Here is a 21927-nt window from a genome sequence, read left to right as displayed (position 1 = left end):
ATTCATTTCAACTGTGATTTACATGTTTTTCTGAAAGTTATGTGCAGGGGTCCTGAACCTCGCGGACAGGGGGGTTCATTTGTGCACCACACCGTTGACGACTTGGGGGTTCAAGTGCAATGGTTGGTATCTCTGCTGTGGATTACAATACGACTAGCAGGATATGTGCATTGCTCTGGGAAGGGGATACTCTCTGCCCTGTCTGAATTAAAGGGCAGTTTGTATTTCCTGTTCTGTACTTCCTTGGTGCTTTCAATAGAGTACAGGCATGCTGCTATGGATTACTGACCAGGGTCGGCTAGTATTAATGGTCGTAATGGGCTCCGACTTATAGATTGGGGGAAGGAAAGAGAGAGATAAAATCAGTTGCAGCTTGTGACAACAAGAAGGGGCGGTGCACACGCGCGGATGGGGGGGGGGTGTAAATAAAAGTTAAATTAAAATTACAAAAATTAAAACAAAAACACTTACCTCCATGGCTGGGCATACCTTCCCACTTCGGGCGACAAATGTAAAGAGAACAGATAATGGACAAATCAAACATTCACCCCTTGTCACTGATCTGGGCTGAATCCATCTTTTTTTTGCCCACTACGCGTGGGTCCCATGCTCACTGCACCACTGGATTCAAGCTAGCCTAGCTGATGAAGGGTGATAGCCTGAAACCGGTCCTAGGATGCTTGTTTCCGGTCCAGGGAGGACATGGCTTGGCAGTTCGGGCTGGACTGTTTCCATGGGGAACAGGGTCAAGACTGATTTGTATATGGCTGGGTCCAAACTTGGGTGGCGTGGTGAGCAAAAGAACGATGGATTAAACCCAGATCTATCGATGAGGGTGAGTGTTTGCATTAAGCATTCTGTCCATCATCTGTTCTTTTTTGATTAAGTAACTTTGGGCCACAAGTTATAATTTCTTAACATAAGTGTAACTATAAGTACAACTATAACAACCAAATTTCTATGGTTTCGTGTGTGTAAGATGTGAACCTTACTATAATGTTGATCTGAGCACAAGTAACCAAGGTCCAATTCTCCCTTCCTCAGCAATTGCCCAGGTTTGTGGATTTAAACAGTGGGTAATCAAGTGGGGGTTTGGACCAGTTTTCCCCAAAATAATCCTCAGAAAACACAAAAGTTGAGAACCCACTTAGATCATTTTTAAAGTTGTAATGGAATAACAGATTGCAAGCAGGCAGTAATCCATCAGATTCTCATATTTGATTCAAGTGTGTTTATTAATTCTAAGCATAGAAATTGTTCTGCAGATAACAAGAAGAGACAGCCGACATGTGTTTCACCCCATATGGTGCATCCACCTAGGGCTTCCTCAAGGCTGCAAGTAATAAAATAAAAAAGTTTAATTCAAGGATGCTCACCTTGAATTAAACTTTTTCATTTTCAACACTCTTCCGTTTGATAAATTTGAATAATATTTTTATAACGTATCTTATTTTTCACAACCTACGGATCTGGCTATGGGACTATCATTTACTCGAGCTCACTACCCATCATCTCTTTCCCTTCTTTTCTTCTTTAGCATATCTATAATCGTGTACAAATGGGTTGTACCTTTGCATGGCTTTTTCCCACTATTTTTATCTTACGAATCCTGACAACCCCTTTCTTTCTGATCTACCATATTTTATTACTTGCAGCCTTGAGGAAGCCCTAGGTGGATGCACCATATGGGGCGAAACACATGTCGGCTGTCTCTTCTCGTTATCTGCAGAACACTGCAATGTTGCATTATGTTTATCTTGGGCTTAAATATTTTTCTTTCATTTATTGTTATTTTTTTGTGTCTTAGTTCAACAGTGTCACAGAGCTTTGCCTCGTCAGAACCTGGCACAGACCTTGTCTGGCTGGTCAGGATTTGTTCAGTTACCTGTGATCCCTCTAAAGACTGAATGTAGCAACTGGAGTAGTGAATAACGGATTTCTAATGAAAAAATCTCTAATGCAACAAGCATGCCAATGTCATTGGTGTGCAACAGGCATGCCAATGTCAATGATGTGCAACAGGCATGCCAACGTCAATGATGTGCAACAGGCATGTCAATGATGTGCAAAAAGCATGTCAATGTCAATGATGTGCAACAAGCATGCCAATGTCATTGATGTGAAACAAGCATGTCAATGTCAATGATGTGCAACAAGCATACCAATGTCAATGATGTGCAACAGGCATGCCAATGTCAATGATGTGCAAAAGGCATGCCAATGTCAATGACGTGCAACAAGCATGCCAATGTAAAAAAAACTGAAATTTGGGGTCTGCATTAAAAACAATTTCACATCAGCGGCGTCCACTGACCCACGAAACCACCATCCAGGTCAGATTTTTAGGTTAGCCAGACTCAGAGGTTAAACAGGAAGCAGACCTGTACCTTTTCCGGGGTGAACCGGAGGTAGACCAGGATGTAGAGCGTCTGGAGGGATATACCGATGCAGTTCACGCTCATCAGCGTCCAGTCGTCCTTCAGGTACCCGTAGTAGAACCAGCCTATGTTACTGTGGAAAAACAAAAGGAAGTCTGAAGAAGGTAAAACGAGCCGTCCACCCCATCTCCTGTTACAACCCTCCCTATTAAAAGGTTAGTCCCTTTTCCTTTCACGGGTTCACGAACACTATAAACCCCTCTATCTGTGGTCCACTCCACGACTTCTCGCCCTGTAAAATATTTTGTGGGCCCACTAATACACTTTTTACAACTTGCGAGTCCCACCGTGGGGGGCACGCGGAGCACCAACATCTGGCGAGAAGGCGAATATATCCGGTGTCAATTCGAGCAGCACGAAAACTGATGCCCACTGAGACATTACGGCTTGTTTTTCTTTTGGCGGGATAAGACATTTCATGCTAAAAGCTCAAAGTTTTGCAACACTTTTTACCTAATGTGACCCAGATGTGTGCGAGTGCTGGTGATGTCGGAAGTCCCACAAAACTGACATCCGGCCTCCTCCTCAAGGAAGATTCTTTGAGGGCCGCATTATACATAGCCCTGTAAATTTAAACTAAGATCCCGGGTTCCCAATTGTAGCTTTGTAATGTGTATAGCACACTGTAATTACTGGGTTCAATAAAGCCCACGCCACCATTAACATTCGGTAGGTCAAACCTACCGTAACTTAATGGGGGATAAAAAGATCGGAAATTTGAGACATTTAGAACCAAAATATGCACCATTTTCAGTATAAACGAGGAAAACAATGTCTTCTGTGGAGGTATGGTGAAAGCTACATATCATTTATAGTCGGGGCCACGGAATTATGCGGCAAGAAAGGACGCAGTTATGGGGCAATAAAAGGCAATTATGCGACGCAATGCGGCAAATTTGTAACAGTATTACCTCATTATCTTGAATTTTTATCCATTTTAACACTGTCTTGGGAAACGGTTCACCTCATTCCTACCATTTTAACACTCAAATATAGCAATAAGCTACTGAAAAGCTTTCACAAAAAGCCTTCTATTGCTCAGCAACACGTCTCAAGCTTTTTTAGTAACTTTTGATCCGTTTGCGGTAGAAACATTTTTGTTAAAATTTGCCGATATGCAGCAGATGATGGATAAAGTAGAAATCCTCAATTCTGCAAAAAACACAGAGGCAGCAGAATCGCATAATTCCAGTGACTCTGATTATATTTCGCCACTAATTATCTTATTGCATTTTTCAGGGAATAATTGCAATGAGCATCAATTATCATAACTCCTAATCTACTAACACGTTGGTGTCGGATTTTACTCTGTCTAATAATTACTGTACCTGGGACATGACACTTGGGCTGTCTAATGGTTTCACTCCCCTAGGTGAAGTTACTCACCACTTGAAGCAAGGAGCCCGTAACAAAGCAATATCTACAATTTGAACCTCAAAACAATACAAAAAATGCACAAAAAGTATACATAGGACAAATACAAAAATTATCGAATATTTTAATTCACATAAAAAAAAATGCAAAAATCGAAGTTTTTATTTTAATGGGTAGTTTAGAGCTATTTCAAATTCAGTTTTATTCCTAAAATGAGAAAGCAATGTGCTAAGCTCTAGCACATCACTCTGTCGTTTTTTTGCTACTAATATATGCTCTTTCTGAGATAGCCTTTGCTGCTTAGATAGGCATGTACGCCTACTAACTCAGAGGGCCCTGGGCAGAGGGGAAATTGAGTAGAGCTGAGGGGTGGTCTCTGATTGGTGAGGCCCGGTTCTTCGTAGGGGAGGTTGCGAGCCAAACCTGCTAGGGGCGAAGGCTTTTGGCTACAAAAGCTAGAAGTGCTGAGGAGTAGACTATCAGTAGTAAGCATTAAACACATTGAAAATAAACTAAGAAATGTCCTACTTTCAACAGACGTAAGCCAAGTCAGACCTTTCCTTTTGTTAGTCCAGCCATGCCCAGAACGTGGATGTTACCCCAAGGGTGCAGAAATCAAGTCGGGGTGCTCTTGTTAGATAGAGTGTCAGCACCCACCCAAGCCTCCCTTTCCTGGAAGAAATAGATGCAATGATGTAATCGCATGTCACCGCCCCAGTAAGAGCCACAGGGTATAAAATGGGTTGTGCGGGTTCCATACCCAACCCTGAGCAGCAGGCCTTGTCGAGTGTGGTTGTCCTGCAAGCGGTGAAGCTGGCTGACATCATGCCCGCTTCCAGCCTTGGTCGACAGCATACTTCCTTGGTGGCTCCTCAAGTGCGGTTCCCATCTAGGTGATGGATGGATAGATTCAGCACCCACACCCTTCTTAAGCTGGGGACACCTACAGCAAAATTCCTCTAGTCTAATAGTGTTTAAACAACCATCAGAGTATTTCATAATTACTCTCATCTCCTTCTCCCCTCATCTACAGCAGCATCTTGGGATGTAGTGGGCCATAGAGCTACTGACGGGCCTCATCATGGTGGGAAAAAAGGAGGCGTGGCTCCTAGCATACCACTGGAAAGCGGCATGAAAGTTGGACCTTGGTGTTCCAATTGTTTTAAACCCAACGTGGTACTAATAAATAAATATACTGCAAAAACGAAAGGCCCATGTGTTTCAGGTGATATGTGCATTGTGTAAGGAATGTATTATATGGGAGCCCAGTCGTGGTTGATCACACCAAATTGTTCTAAGCTTGAGACACACTGGTCACCAACAGAGGACACACGAGAATTTCACCATCCACAATTCTCACCCATAGTGTTTTTTAGACATATGTGTTTTGCCACTGTCCTGTTCGCCCTTTGTGCTTCCACAACAGTTAGCGTAAGTGTGAGAGATGTCAAAATGCAGAAAAAATACCACTTTCCCCATCAAATGTGGTTGGGGTAAAATACAGAAACTAGGTCAAATTGTGAGTGAGTCAAGGACTCTAAAAGCAGAATATTCTATGTATGTGTAGACAGCCTAATAATAAAAGATTAGTAGTGACTGAGATGTTTAGGGTCGGTACTGGGACCTTGAGTTGTGGAGATAACAGCAAATTCTTTGATTCCACCAACTTGCCCGGATTGTTGTGGAGAGTGCGGGCAGGTCAATTGTCAGGGTAAACTGTAGAAGTGCAAACAGTGTTAACCTACAGGGGTTGTGACGTTGGCAACACAAGAAAGGTATGGGGGATGGCCTGCGCTGAGATAAACTTCAAGCCATTCAAAACAGGAAGTAGGGGAACACTGGGGGTGAAAACTTTGAAAGCCAAATATTTGGCATTCACCACATGTGGTGTTGGCACATTTACTTTAGAAGTGATTTGTTGTAATTGAAGATGCATCCTTTGTAGGTTATAAGATGTAGGTTTATTCAGCTTAGTTACAGGCAACAGGTAACTCCCCACCAGGTGCAGCATCCTTGCTGCTAAGTCCACTCTCACCAACTGACCAGTCACACCAACCAGCCACTCGTCAATATTCCGTGACCTCACACACTCACTGGTTGAGCAGCAGTGAACTGGTAACTAAGGAGAGAATGCATAGCAACAATTCAAGTCACAACATTATTTAGCCTGTTATGCTAATGTGCAAATATGCCAAAATGTAGGTCATTATCAAATCCAAACCAAACAGATAGTGTCTTTGTTGTCTCCTGAGCCCAATTATTTTGTGTCTCCAAATTAATGTATGCAATATGTATGATAAAATATCTCACTGGCAAAGGAGTGAGGGTGGTTGTGGCCCCGGCACCTGCCTACAGTCCTCTCAGCACACATATGACCCGATTATGTGACAGGCGTGCATCTTTCTCTCTTCTTAGCCCATCATAGGTCTTCTATTTGCTGCCGAGGGTTACAGTAGGGGGAAGGAGTGTAAACATCAGAAAGGTACAACAACCTTGAGATCCTGTTTGTTTTCTTATCTTACAGCTGACTTCATGGCTGACAATTCCAGGGCTAAAGGTGCAAAAGCGCATGCCAGCGGTAGCCTGTCATGCAAAACCGATGAACAGGGGAAGAAGGGGGTTCTATACATCACCCACTTTCTTGCCAGCGCAGCCAATGAGCGCACATGTTCTGTATTTATAAATGCACCTCGGCTAAATATTACTGCTTCTATTTTTGTACTGTATTCCATGTACAGCACATCAACTTTGAAAGCCAATAAAACATTTTTGAACTGTTTTGCTTGTAAAGTGTCCACTACGCTTGAAATTGTTACTCTCTGCTTTTTCTTCAACTACCTCAAATGAGACCTAGAGAATAACTTGCACACAAGAAAGTGGAGAGACAGCCTATAAGGGTGGTACACTCAAAACACTGGCAGATCTTGGCAAGCATGACTTTCAAGCCTCAGGATACTTTTTTTTAGGTTCCAAACATGACTTCAAAGTGACAATCAGAAAAGAGTTACTAAGTGGCGTTACGAGCGGAGAGTGGAAAGAGAGAGCGTAGAGGAGAATTCGAAAAGAACACTAAGGCACCTTAACAAGGCAAACTAAATGGGCTGGGCCAAATATCATTTGGGGCCCCCTGCTCAGAACAACTCTAATTTATTATCCATTTTAGCCTCATTCATGACCTTGGTAAACCGTCTTAAAAAAAGTAAGTACACAAACAGGTTATTTTAAAACTCTAAGACAGTCTATGATTGTCCCAACAGCTTAGGTGAAGGGGCTACTTGAAAGGTAGGGAGCCCCCAGCCAGAGCCCACTTTGCTGATGCTTTAAAATGTCTCAGGAGGTAGAAACACGTTAATGTCTGACAGATCAGTGTCAATGAGTGAGCAGAAAGGCAGGGAAGAGAAAAGGGAGTTAACATAAATAAGGGTTCTATAAATCATCTTTACCAACACAACCCTTGATTAACTCATGCAGGAAGGCTCCTGGTCATTAAACCCCTCGTGCACCAAATGATTCGTACATTTGCATTGTGGTTTGTACCTACTTCAGATCTGTGGTGAGGAAGGGCAGGAACTGAATGTTGTCCACACTCCTGGTAGAAAACATCTTGTGGAGGTCCGACCTTGAGGAAAGCAAAAACAAAATGCATTGAGACACCTTAAATATCTTAGGACCATAAAACCGAGTAATGAACTGGAGCCTGTAGGCACCCATCGGGATAGCGGGTCCTGTGGTCGCAACATGCAAGATACTCATACACTTGAGGTCATTTGTTGTGATATCAGCATTTTGTTGCAGCTGACATACAGTTATAGAGCCTCATTATAATTTATTTTTCAATCCAGATGGGGCCAGTAACAAGAATCACCGGCTCGAATAATCACATAATCCACAATAACCGATTTAGGGTATGTCATACATACAAAGTTCCTGGATAAACTCCCAGTACAAATGAGTAATTACCAGCCACATCATATACAGTACTCCATATTCAACCTGCAACTCTTTACATTTGAGGGTACTTTTAGACTACATACTGTAAGACTGTTAATCCCTCCCCTCCCACAGATTTACCATACTTCACGGGTGATGGCGGGAGGGTGACAAATACTACGACAGAGACCCAGGCACTCTTTACAATGGACGTAGAGATCTATTTTCATATTTATGATTCTTGAAGACCATGGACTGGACCAGATTTTAGAGCACTGTACAATAGTCAGTATGATTAACAGAACTGTTAACATGTAAGCTGGTTAAATAGATACACAATCCTGGATGGCTCCAGAGTGTTAGAATGGTCACAGTTCTAACATACAAGTCTAAAGTATACAATAAAATGTTCTCTGCAGCCATTTGATGGAACTATCTGGGGGATTTGAACTATAAAACCATCCCGCTAGGACATAAGCATATACTATGTTATTAGCATTTATATAGAGAGCAATATGCAGTAGCTATAACATCACAGCTCATAACATACTTGGGAGTGACTTTTCAAACAAGTTTAAGATTAATGTAAAGTTGTGAATAAGTATTATAATTAATGTGTTCCTATATTAGGAGAATCTGTAAACTTCAATAATTAGTGGGTGACTGTCCTTGTTATCTGATGTCGTAAGGTTTTAAGCTGAACCAAAGCACTTCACCGTCATCAAGTTAGGCCGACATGCCCGCTGCTGGGTAGATAAATATGTGTAAAGTAACCGATAGTAACTAGTGCTGATATTGCCTTCCAAAATCTATGTAATCACAGCAATACGCTGGCTGAAGAAGCTCAACCAATACACTAAAATCAGTTTTGATTAGTTCTTAAGCATGCTCCCGTCAGGAAGCTCCCTGCCCCTACAGTCAGTCGCCCATGCATGCTTTTGAGCTTTAAGAGAAACTTAAAGGCTCATTCGTTTGGCTAAGCAGCTCTCAAGACCAGTACCAAGAGACCCCTCCGGGGTGGTAGGTGCTTCATGAACTGTGTCACTTATTAGATCAGAATATGTCAAACAAGACATTAACAAACTTATGCAGGAACTTTTTCAGTTTTAAAGCTCTAATCATTTTGGAAGTAGGAAAATTCCTATATCCTGAGGGTCTGTCCCAAGTGTAATGGTGCCAGAGCACTCGGTCTGTGCATGAAGATCCAGCAGCAAGGTTACATTTTTTGCAAGTTTGCTGCACATCACTGCACAATATAAAATTTCCTAGCTAAAGAGAAGGAAAGTTTCTATTCTATTAAGGACACAGAGGCGAGGATTATGCATAACTTTCATAACTTTTATTCCAACAGCAGATTCAAAGAAAAAACGTTATAAAGTCCAAAAAACGTATAAAGACTACAAGTCCCATGAGTCCATAGTGTAGAGCGTGCAATAGTCCAATCACAGTACAGCACAACATATAAATATGTATGACGTCCCTTCCTGTTCCTCTTTTTCACTGGAGGAAGTTAAAGATGAAAGTAGATTAGTCCATTCCTTGAGTATTGCCTGTGTAAGTAAAAATAATTATAAACACGTTATCCGATTCCTTGTCACATTGATAAGTGTCGTCAGAGAAAAAAACACAATGCTGTAGGCAAGATAAAGTATTCATAAGAGAAAAACATGCACAGATTTAATTGTGAGCAATTATTTAAAAATTTAAATCATGAATAGCATTGCAATAACAGTTACTTACTTGTAGTAAAACAAAGCGACAGTACCCACGAGGGAAAGGCTACGAAGATAAAAAGCCTGGGTGGGATAATCCTCGCCTCCGTGTCCTTAATAGAATTGAAACTTTCCTTCTCGTTAGCTAGGAAATTTTTCATTGTATGTCAGGACCGGAGGCGAGGATTATGCACGTTTAAAGCTTACTCACAACTAGAGATGCAGGTTCTAGAATAGATTTAAAGTAGAACATTTTGGAGGTGGATTCGGAAGACCAATCCGCTGCATTCATAATATCTTCAAGTCTACCACCTACCTGAATGGCTCTAGAAGCCATTGCTCCTCTGGTGGAATGATCTCCGAATCTATGTATGTCAATACCTGCCTCTGCCATGATCCATCTAACCCATCTAGCAATGGTAGGAGAGGAAACTGCTTTAAAGGGTTTTTGCAAGGCAATAAGAAGTTGATTCTCACCTGCGGGTCTGACATCTAAAGTCATGTCCTCATATGCTTTGATACAATTTACTACACATAATTTTTGATGATCGGGAAAAGCGGGATAAGAAACCACTCTGATATTGGTTTTGGTTCTTCTAGATATAGTGAAAGTTACACCCTGTGGGGTAAAGGTTCTAGCTGAGAGATCTAGGGCTCTAACATCGGATACTCTTTTACAAGAAATAAGACAGAGAAGGATCACTAACTTAGCCGAAATTTGTTTACGAGATAGAAGATGGTTGTCATGCCAATGGGAGATGAAATTTAAAATAACATTCCCATCCCATAAACCCGAATATCTGGGTTCAGGGGGTTTAGAAAGACCAATGCCCTTCATAAGTTTACAAACCCATGGATGTTCACCTACTGGTTTGTTGTTAATGGCAACATGACCTGCTGAAATGCCTGACCTAAAGGTGTTAATGGTACAATATGCGAGGCCAGAGTGGGCGAGTTCTGCTAAGTTTAGGATATACGTAAGTTGTGCCCCCAAGGGATCAATATGTTTTGCCATACACCAACAATTCCATCTGTTCCATGCCAGTCTGTATGTTTTGATGGTACTAGAGGACCAGGCCTGTTGGATGAAGTTATTAGCTTCTTTAGAAAGGAGTCTGTTTTTCGAGCGTCCCCGGAAATCCTCCATGCCATGAGGAGAAGATGGCCTTGGAGAACCAACGGGTGAGGAGATCCTTGGTGATCGAGAAGGATTGAAGGGAATGGCGGTAAGCGTATTGGAAAATCCCAAGACAGTTCCATGAGAGTTGGAAACCAAGCCTGAGATTTCCAAATCGGAGTCACTAGAATTAAGGATGTCATTTGACGTCTTACCTGAGCTGCTACTGTGGGAATCATTATGAAGGGGGGAAAGGCATAGGGAAGGCTCTTTGACCAATCTTGGAGAAAAGCATCTATCGCTATTGCTCCCAGATCCGGTCTCCAGCTGACATATCTCGTTAGTTGGTGATTGAGACGGGATGCGAAAAGATCTAGATCGCAAGGACCCCACCTGTCCATCAGGGCTTGAAAAACCTGTGGATTTAATTTCCAATCGGTGCTGTCCGTGACGTTCCTGGAGTTCCAATCTGCCACTATGTTCTTGGTCCCTGGAAGATACTCTGCCACTACCGAGATCTGTTTTTGAAGGCAATAATGACAGAAATCCTTCGCTATTTCTGAGAGGGCCCTCGAACGAGTGCCCCCCAGGCGATTTATATATTGGATAGCGGAAATGTTGTCCATCCTCAGAAGAATGGAACAGCACACTTTGTCATTTGTGAGGGACTTGATTGCAGAAGATCCTGCCAGGAGTTCGAGACAATTGATATGGAGAGAGAGTTTCTCCTGTGACCCTCTGCCACCCATGGAGACTGTCCCACATCTGGCTCCCCATCCCAGATGACTGGCATCTGATTCTATAGTCATGTCCGGGGCTGTGCCGAAAATCGCCGTGCCATTCCAGGCTTTCCTTGGTCTATCCACCATTGAAGTTCCGTTCTGGCCTCTGGAGATTTAGAAATCATTTCTGAATAAGTGAGACCTCTTCTGAGATGAGATGCTTTTAATCTCTGCAATGCACGATAGTGAAGAGGACCTGGAAAGATGGCTTGGATTGAAGAGGATAGAAGTCCCACAATCCTGGCCAATTGACAAAGTGAAATTCTGTCCCTTCTGAGGACCTTGTTGAGTTCTTTCAGAATCTTCGAAAGTTTGGATAATGGAAGGCTGAGAGATGCTGCGACAGAATCTATAAGGAAACCAAGAAATACTATTTTCTGAGTTGGAATTAACTCAGATTTGGATTCGTTGATCACAAATCCCAGATTGTGGAGGTGAGCAATAGTCATGCTCAGATTGGATTTGAGCTGGGTTAGGGATTGATCCATCATAAGAATATCGTCCAGGTAAATTATCATCCTTATTCCCCTGGTACGAAGAAATTCTACAACAGGTCTCATAAGTTTGGTAAAACACCATGGGGCTGACGATAGGCTGAAAGGGAGAGTTTGGAACTCGTATATCTGATCTTTCTATGAGAATTGAAGAAATCTCCGATGAGGGGAAAAAATGGGGACTGAAAGGTAAGCATCCTTGAGATCCAGTCTGATCATCCAATCGTTTGGAAGTAGAATGTCCCTCAATAGATGAATGCCTTCCATTTTGAAGTGCTGATAAACTAGCCACTCGTTGAAATCTCTCAAGTTTATTACAGGACGAAAACCCTTTTCTTTTTTTTCCACTAAAAAAATGTTGCTTAAAAACCCTTTTGGATGAAGGGTTGATCTGCAAATGGCTTTTTTGTGTAGGAGATCTTGTACCTCCAGAGCTATGAGGTTCATCTCGTGAGATGGGAAAACCAAAGGTCTGGGCCGCGAGTGCTGAATTGGAGTACCGTAGACCTCTGTGAAAACCCCGGACTGTTTGAAGGATCCAAGGATCCCCTTGTAATCGTGCTCCAATTTTGAGCAAATCTGCAAAGCCGTCCCCCCAGTTCTAGAGGGAAAAAAGGGATAATGCTTACCAGAAACTCCTCCCGGTGTGTTAGCTCTTCTTCTGATGCGATTGCCTTTGGCTTTGCCAGGACCTCGAGAGGGGTAGAATGTTCCTTGGCGACCATCATTCCAGCCGTTGTTCCTCTTTAGGTATCCTCTAGAGGGGCCTTGGTGGTAAAGGCGGCTGGAGGAGCGACCCCTTGCTCGTCCGGCTCCAGCAAAAACCTTAGTAGGGAAAATCTTTTTGATAGAACTTTGAGCTTTGTCTAGAGCCGAAAAGGTTGCTACAATTTTGCCTAGTTCCTTGACAAAAGGTTTCCCAAAGAGGTTTCCCTAGGCAATAGCTCCTGCCTCTGAAGTGGCTAACTCGCCCAGCTTAGGATCAATTTTAATAAGCAGGGATCTCCTGCGTTCTGCCGCAAGAGCACAGTTGGCGTTACCTAGGAGACAAATCACTCTCTGAGCCCAACCAGAAATAATCTCTACAGAGAGTGGGGTACCGGAATGTTTAGCTTGCTCCGCCAGCTGGCTAATCTGCGTAAGAGGACCCACTACATCTAGGAGTTTGTCTTGGCAGTTTCTCCAAGATCTGTCTATACCCTTCTTAGGGTCCTTCATATATTTACTAAAAAAGGTGCATAGCTTAGGGTCGATATTGGTAGTGACAGCTGCCTTGCCGGGTAAAGAGGGTCTAGGACATTCTGCCCTAAATTTAGCTCTAACCTCTTTTTCTAATGGCTGACAAATTTTATCTGCCACATAATCGGCCACCTTAGTGTCAGGGACCCATTCAGAAGTCCTGGGATGGTAAATATCTGAAGGGTTAAACATATCTGAATCCTCTTCAGGGGAATCTGGGGAAACAGGTTTAGGACGCCAAGGCCTACCCAGTTCCTGATGCTCATCTGAGGATAAATAAGCATTGGAATCACCCTCCCCTCCAAGGGTAAACCCAAATAAAGGGTTTCGATTTTTCGCAACAGAGTCGCTGGTTTCTCCGGAATTATCTTCCTCCCGGAAGGTTAAATTATTTTTAAGCATGCACGCACTCTTATGGAAGGTTTCGGTAAGTTTATCAAAACCTTCCAGGTGCCCCGCATCACGCATCGAGGCCCTTTTACCCACTGAACTAACCCCCCTAGGGCCCGGGTTGGGTTGAGCTGTGTCAGAAAAAAAACCTGGAATGCTTATCAACCTGTTCCCTAAGAGGTGCAAGCGCATTTGTAATAGCGAAAGAGAGTGCTTGACTCACCTCTGGGGGAAGACGCTGGGGAGGCCATTCTTGTTGTGCATCCTGAAAAGGAGCGCTTTCATGACCAGCAGATTGGTCCATTATAAGGGTGAGAACACCAAACTCAAGAAGAGTATTAAAGAAAAAAATTATCTTTTTTTTTTTTTTTAAATTAGGAGAAAAAAAAGATAAATATATTTTTTCAAATGTGTATATATATATATATATATATATATATCAAACCAAGGCCCTTTCAGGATTAGAGTGACACATAAATTATGCAAAAAACAAAGGAGAACAAAGCTATACCCCTCTGAAGAGCTCTAATGAGAGCGAAACACGTGTCAGGGGTTGCTTTACTCATTCCAGGTTGGCTTGGACGGTATTTGACCAGTCCAAAGCTGTAATACTGTGCCTGGAGTGGTAAATGGCTTTTGTCATTTTACAGTTCGGCGAGGATGACACTATGTCAATCCTATGCTTAAAAATTTTGCTAGATAAGCAGACATTTGAGGTGAGCAAATATAGAGTGTCGCTGGTGTTGCAGGGTGCTCCCTACTAGAGCAGCTCTCCACCTAAAATTGGGAACTTCACAGAGTTCTCCTTTATTTTTTGCATATATATATATATGCACCCCAAATTGTAAAAAGGGCAGCCCCCTCGCTGGTGCTCAAAAAACAATTAATAAATATATATAATGAATATATATAAAAATTGCCACTAAATGGGGCTAAATCCATAAGACTGCAGAGCAGCCGTGTAAAAACGAGGGTTGGTTCAGGGAATACAGACGCCTGACAGGAATTCAAAGAATTTCCTGTCAGCGTTTGCCCTGAAACGCGCGTCGTCGTCAGCTGAGGCACTCCATGAGAGCCGCCTCAGGAAAACAGCTGACGCGCCTGACAGCTTGGCAGTGAGCGCGTGCCTCTGCCAAGCTGCGAAATGCCAGCAAAAGTAACGAGCACTCGGGCCAGAAGCCTACTGCGCGTCTGAAATGTATAATAAAGGGAAAAAGGTAAAAAAGTAATAGCGACAGTTAAGTGAAGCGATAATGAAGAAGTACTTAACTGACGAGCAGTGAAGAAAGAGGAACAGGAAGGGACGTCATACATATTTATACGTTGTGTACTGTGATTGGACTATTGCACGCTCTATACTATGGACTCATGGGACTTGTAGTCTTTTTATTTTTTTGGGACTTTATTACATTTTTTCTTTGAATCTGCTGTTGGAATAAAAGTGAAGAAATGTATGCATAATCCTCGCCTCCGGTCCTGGCATAGAAGTTCTGCAACATAAGTAGTTTGTAGTCTGTTTTCTTTGAGGAGGGGGAAGATGCCATGTCAACCTATTAATAACTCTTGTGCTCTCCGAACTACTTCACAGACAAATGAATTCTATCAGACACAGTCTAGTCTAATGCCCGACAGTAATTAAAGGGAAGAAAAGGTGGTTTAAGTCCGTCTGTATTAAATATCACCGCCAGATTTCAACAGGCGCCTATTTTTAGGTGTTCCTTAGAGACAACTTTTATCTGTCTATTACAGATCAGACCTGTTGTGGACAGTACCAATATTTACTGTGAGCTTTTGGACAACACATTCCTTATCATTAGTTGGGTTTATTCACAATCCCATGAGCTTGCTTTTGCCACTCCACTTGTGTGACCCATACCAGGATCTTAGCATCTCTACCGTACCTTTAATTTGATTACTTGTTTTGTTACACTGTTCACATTCAGCATAATACCTTCTTCTTACTATTTCAGCACCTTCATGCAGTGTATGAATTTCCTTGCTCTCTCCCTCATGTGCTACTTCCCCACAAAGATTCGCCCAACTCAGTGGCGTAACGAAGCCCGAGGGACCTCCTTCAAAGTACATGGAGGGTCCCCCACTCCAAACTCACTCAGAAGCTCACAGGTCAGGGCACTGTGCTGAGGGGGCCCCCTGGAGCTCGGGCACCTGCAACACAGGGGCCTTTGTTACGCCACTGGTCTAACTGTGTGCACTGTGTTGCTTCCTTTCTCTCCCCATCTTGGCCATTGCTTCCTTCCACTCCTGTTTTTTGCCTTTTTACAGTGTTTCCTCCTCTCAGCCTCAAGTTTCTCCTCTGCTTACCTGCCCCACATTGGTTGCCCTCCATATCTTCCCTCCTATTTTCTATTACTCAAACACCCCTCCTTCACTTTAATTTAAAAAAAATATATATATTTAAATATAGCCCGGGCAACTGTAAATTGCTGTTGGGTCAATCCTTTCAAAGTATTTATTTTTGCATGCACTTAACTTTTTTATTTACTTCTCCAAGATGGCGTTTGCCATTCTGAAGCAACAATCTAAAAAACATGGTAGCTGTGTTCTTCCATATATGTGTAGTGCAATGGGTATACATCACAACGCAGGCCTGACTTACAGTAGAAATCTATTGGCCTGGCAAATGCTTAGTTTTTTACATTCTATAAGAAATTCAAAGACACTGACTAATTCAGGAGTGGATTATAACTAATGATCCATGTGAGAATGCATGGCTGGTATTCACTCTGTGTAAACAAAGGCATGATGAATTATTGTGTTTTGAGGTTGATAATTTACTAAACTGTGTGCAAAACGTGAGGTTGCTCATTTGAGTGAATGCTCATTACTTATCCAATATATAATTATAAAATAGGCCTTTATTGAGTCATTCTGGATGACACCTTCTTAATATACTCACAAGCCACTTCTTATGCCTGTTGGCTGCTCTACCAGGGAAAAAACAAGCACTGGCAATACCAATAGGTCTGTTATTTGCTGCCAGCATTCTTGTGTTGTGAGTGTTTGTTAGGGTTTGTCTTGTTTTATTTCCAAACCTTTTTGTAGGGAAGTTACTGGACCCTTGTCAATCTAGCAGGCTTATGCAATGCAACAGGTCTCACATTTGCTTGAGTTAGAGCTATTGGTGTTGTAAATGTATAACTGGATTTTTCTTGGCACATAAATTGGTCAACCCTGACGCATAATTTGGTCCTCTCTGCCACATAATTCGAGTGGCCCTGCATATGACTAAAGTCATCTACACTGGCATAGCTCGTACATATGAGAGCTTACATCATTTTAAAGTGGGAAGTTAACAATCCATGTGTAGGTATCCTCGATGTGCACATCTGGGCTAAAACAAGCTCTGGCAGTCTCTGTAAAAATTTGCTTTGAATTAGAAGAGAACAGGTTGTGTGTTTTGACTCTCAAGACTGTCTTGAGAAAATAGGTTAGATTATTAAGTTGAACAAACACTTTTTTCTCTAAATAAGGGTCCACCAATGCAGTTTCCGGTAGCATCCAAAGCATCGAAAGAGGGCTTTGGTACTTGGAGGTTTGGCACAAAGAAAGGGTGGTAAACTATGGCTCATTGGAGTGGGTGATGGTTAAATGATCCTGGGGACCTTCACACAACACAAGAGACACTAGAAAAAACAATGAACGGATGACAAGAGTGGGCGTGTCCAGGATTACATGACGTGTTGGTGAAGTCCTGCATATCTCGTATAGGGGATCCGTTTGTGCACGCCCGATCAGAGTCCGCTGCTACGAACGACAAGAAAGCATGTAAAACGGAAATGGTCAAGAATTAACAACATAGAGACAAACCAAGATTTTAACATTATATTTGCAGCTTGTTCATGCCATACATCTAAAATATTTACGCGTTATTGAGTGGAAAACAAACTGTCCTCCTTCTAGAGCAACACTTTTTTTCGGCCAAGCCCAATGAGTCCATGAAGTCTTTGAACAGGAGTAGAACATGACGCTATGACAACGTGGTCTGCCAAAAAGCATTTTGTCTCACCCACTAGGACAATGAAACTGACGGCATCATTCACCTTAATCACAGCCTCCAATATTAATCCTCTTCCCCTTCTGTAACACCGAATTCAATCTTAAATGAATGATCGTACAGCACTGGCAATTCCAGTAACATCTACGTCCTCTTTCTATGGGACTGAAACGAGTTAGGAGCAAAACGCTGAAGAAGAGCATGCTACATTGCATGACTCCGCCTCATTGCTTTAAAGCCCTACCCATACGATGACACCACGTGCGATGTGGAGCAAGTGAGTTGGATGCGATTGTACCGTTAAGTTGAAACTTGGACCCGGGTGGAGGTACTGAAACCTGCGATCCGCTGCTTGGTGACTGTGCCGTTGAGTGACGTCACCGGTATGGTGAGCCAGACAAACAGACGGATAGTTCATGTGCAAGACTGCTGTGTACTTCACAGGCTTTCAGATATGAATATTAAATGAATGCATGTGTGCAGTGTATAGAGAAATGAAAGAAGGACCTAAAGCGAGCCCCTCACCTTTACAGAAGAAGCTAGAATGTTACGGGCAAAGCAACCAATTCCTCTTACTTAAGAGGACCGTTGACGTAAGATATATTAAGCCAGTAAGGCCAGATAGGTGGATATATACATTATTTTAGATGGTATTATAAACAATGCTATTGTTAAACCAACATCTGAGAGGCTGTGCACTTAGTCACCAGTTTGTTGACATGATTACGTTAGCTGAGAACAAGAAAAGTGAAGCTTTGCCGAGCAGGAAACTAAAAAAAAAAAAAGTCCCCCCACAGGACAGATAAGCATTACAAATCGTAATTATACAATAGTAGTCCCTGCTCCCAAAGAGAAAAAGGAGGGACAAAGAGGCGTGACTGACCACTAGCAAGCAAGGATTTTTATATGACACTGAAACGAAAAAATAAAGTGTCTTTAAGTCCACAGAAGTACCCTAAAAATATATAAGAGGCCGTACTCTTACGCTTGACCTAAAAAGGAAAATAAACTGTGGCTAAAAGCACAAATATTTTGATCAAACTGAGCACATATTGCCCTAACAGTGCTTGATACTAGAAGTGAACTATTTTGTGTGACTGTATGAAATTAATTCACTTGTGTCAAATTAATGAATGAACATGGCTGGTTGAAGGCCCCAAACTATAACTCAGTGAATTCTACATATAATAAAATCAGAAAATCTTGGCTAACACCAGACCTAAAGAGGTACGGTGTGGGAGGGTAATACCAAAAAGAAAAAAAAAGAAAGGCGGTTCATAAGTGGGAGATCTTTTTGCATTATGGCGAATTATGTTGAGGAACAGGAGGAAGGAGTAGAGCATGAGCAGCACAGGAAATCTCATTGTTTGCCATTAACAAGTGTCTTGTGTTCTGCATCTAATGAAACACTCCATTACTTTCTTTCTAGCTTACTCAAGAGTTTCGATTCTGTAGTGAAGGATTAGGGATTCCAGCTCCTGAAAATTTTCTAAAACGTTTGCAAAATCATTAACCTTAGGATTTGAAAGCAATCTGATTTATCAGATATGCAACTAGCATCTAAATCACGTAATTACATTAGGAATTCATAATCATCATAAAATCTTTATTCTGTCCACATATTGACCATAAAAGTACATACAATATAAAAAATAATAATACAAAATATATTCTAACAATGTATCATATGTTAAAACAAAACTCTCTAGAATCCATTAAGTGCCATATGATTTCCGTATTCTGATTGCTGCCCTAATCAGATTCACAATGGAAAAACATTTGTGGAGTAAACAGAGATTGCAAATAAATAAGGCCATCTTTATAACTCGTAAGGTGCTTGTTCTTTGAAATAGGGCAGAGGAACTGCGCCCGAAGGGAGGAATACAATTTACAAAAAAGCATAAAATTAACAGTTGATTGTAATGTCATGTTATCACATGTGCAAGGAGAGGAAGAAGTCACTCTCCATCCAGCTACAGGAAAGGCGACTGGATAATGAATTATATTAAGCCTTAACGTGTAAGATAAAATCTGTACTGACTGTTAGAAATCCATAAAAGATAAGAATTCAAACAAGGAATATCAAAAATCTGCATATAACGAAGTACAGAATCCATAAGGCGGGACCTTTGAATTTGCCTTTCCTCTCTACATGCTAAAAAGCATTTCTTAACCCTGACCCTCACTTAGGGGCTTATCTACCTTGAGGAATCAAAAAGAGAACACATACCAATGTTGTAAAAACTTTGCTTCACATAGACCAACCATGGGATTGCATTGCATACCTGGTATCCAAGATTAGGCAATCCAATATAATGTCAAGATAAAATTTAAATTATAAAGCTTGCCATACTAGGTGGTGTAGCTGAAAGAAAACTCCAAATCTTGGTCCACATCAGCAAAGGGGCCATGTTTGTGAAATCCTCCAAGACCCCATCCCCAATTTAAGGTGAGTTACAAAGCTTGCCATCCTAGGTGGTGTGGCTAAAAGACGGCAGAGAAACGTATTGTCTACAACCTGTAATTTCCCAGGATATAACAACCCCATACACCTGCCCCATACACACCCAGTGAAAAACATTTACTCCTATGTAAATAGGTCATTTCCCTAATGGATTTACAACCTAGCCTGTTAGCAAAGCTAAATATAAGGTCAGAAGCAGCCTCCATTTTTAAAGCCCTTTGGGCAATAAATCTCTCCCAAAAGACAGAGGCATCGAACGAATTCCTAAACTAAAGCATGGAACTTTCTGAATGATTGTCCTCCCAGTATCAAACCTTTTGGCTTTAACATTTCTGGGCCCGCTGGTCAGTACAAATTATTTCCTTTAAATTTTAATCTTGTCATAAAATCAATTAATCCATTTAAAATATTTTGCAACCCATTAGCAGTTAGTGCCAGAAGAGCGGCATCATCTGCGTATAAAATCACTGGAATGGATTGTACAACAACGCAAGGAACACCTTTACAGTACAACTGTAAAAAGGTACCTAAATAGTTAATATACAATAAAAACAAAAAGGAGATAAAAAACAACCTTGCATCACACCTCTCGAGACCCAAATAGATCTTGAACATTCCCCAGAGAGTGTGAAGCATACCTTAGTAGATGTGTCTGTATGGAGTCGCAGCACTAAAACCAAAAGTGGCTGATCCATTCCTGCCTGACCCATTGAGTCCCATAGTATGTCCCCAGTCCTTTAAGTCAAAACCACAGGAGAGGTCCATAAAAGCCATATGGAGAGAACTTCCCCTGGCTTTGACATGCTTTCCCCAAATAAAGGACAAGTTAAGTGCCTGTTCTACTGTCCCCAAACAGGATCTAAATCCATATTACAAAGGGGAAAAAGGAGGGTGACTTGGCCCATGACTCTAGCTTATCCAAAATTACCTGACCCAAATTTTTTATTGTAGAGTCCAATAATAAAATTAAGCGGTGACGAGAGGGTAAATTCTGATTACCCTTCCTAAAAATCGGGACAATGACACCATTTCTATACGAATTAATGAACTTTTTCCCAACTGCGGAAGGAGGAGCCAAGATGGCGACCGGGATGGACGGTTAGGGAACGCGCTCCATCCCGGACTCGCTTCTAACATCCTGAAGAGCGCCCCCGAGGCGAAACCTTCATACGGGGGTGCAGGAACGGCCTCCAGGACACCGGCACGTCTCGCTGGTGCCCAGAAGCACCGCGCAAGAAGCTTCCGAACCGGAGATCGGACGCCGACGCACGAGGCGCCGGCCATCACGGCACCTGGGAAAGTCCTGACAGCCGCCAGGGGCATCCGGACACAGGCGCTCGCCCCATACGGAGGAGCCGGCGCTCTGTGTCATCCCGCGCCGAAAGTATACTGCAGGGCGCGACAAGGGGAGAGCGGGCGGGGCGATCCGCCCGGAACCTCGCGGACCGATCCTGGCGAGATCGCGGTGAGACAAGTGACCTCGAACGTCGTGCTTGTGGGGGCGCCGGGGCACCTCTCAGCCCCTCTGCAAGCAGGAAGAAAACAGCGCTGGGGCGGGCTGCCCCGACTGGTCCCCCTGCCCGAGCCACAAGCAAGGATGAGCGCCCGGGAACCCTGCTCAACGGCTGACTTTGAGACAACCCGGCTCTACAACATTGGGCGGTGAGTGGGAGCACGGGAGGCGTGCTGTGGCCTATGCCACAGAAAGAAATAGCGTGGCTGGGCCTGCACCCCCTCCCCACCCCCCCTTCTTTCACCTCCTCTCTCTCCTCCTCCTCATTTTCGTCCTCCCCGGGCAGAACAAAGAGGTGTAAACTCGCAAACACTGGCACCCACTCGAGCAGCACATATCCTGAAAGCCCAAGGGGGTAGAGGCGGATCGGACTGGAGCAAGGAACAGTACATGCCGCCCTAGGCCACGTCAGACAGCTCGCTCCCCTCCACGGCACTGGGGGCCCCAGATTCCACCCGT

At 42.8% G+C, this 21927-nt stretch overlaps 1 protein-coding gene across 1 annotated transcript in view; it reads right to left on the bottom strand.

The window, feature by feature from the left end:
- SLC50A1 (solute carrier family 50 member 1) overlaps positions 1–21927 on the bottom strand; it is a 71696-nt gene that overhangs the window by 32816 nt on the left and 16953 nt on the right. The window contains exons 2-3 of the mRNA XM_069218415.1: positions 7354–7431; positions 2388–2511 (exon numbers count right to left, since the gene is read on the bottom strand). Coding sequence (XP_069074516.1) covers positions 2388–2511; positions 7354–7431 — 202 coding nt within the window. The remainder of the gene's footprint in view (positions 1–2387; positions 2512–7353; positions 7432–21927) is intronic.

The sequence above is a fragment of the Pleurodeles waltl genome, chromosome 12, assembly GCF_031143425.1.
Source record: "Pleurodeles waltl isolate 20211129_DDA chromosome 12, aPleWal1.hap1.20221129, whole genome shotgun sequence".
Classification (NCBI taxonomy): Eukaryota; Metazoa; Chordata; class Amphibia; order Caudata; family Salamandridae; genus Pleurodeles; species Pleurodeles waltl.
Note: the sequence above shows the minus strand (reverse complement) of the source record. Positions and strands in the feature narration are given on the sequence as shown.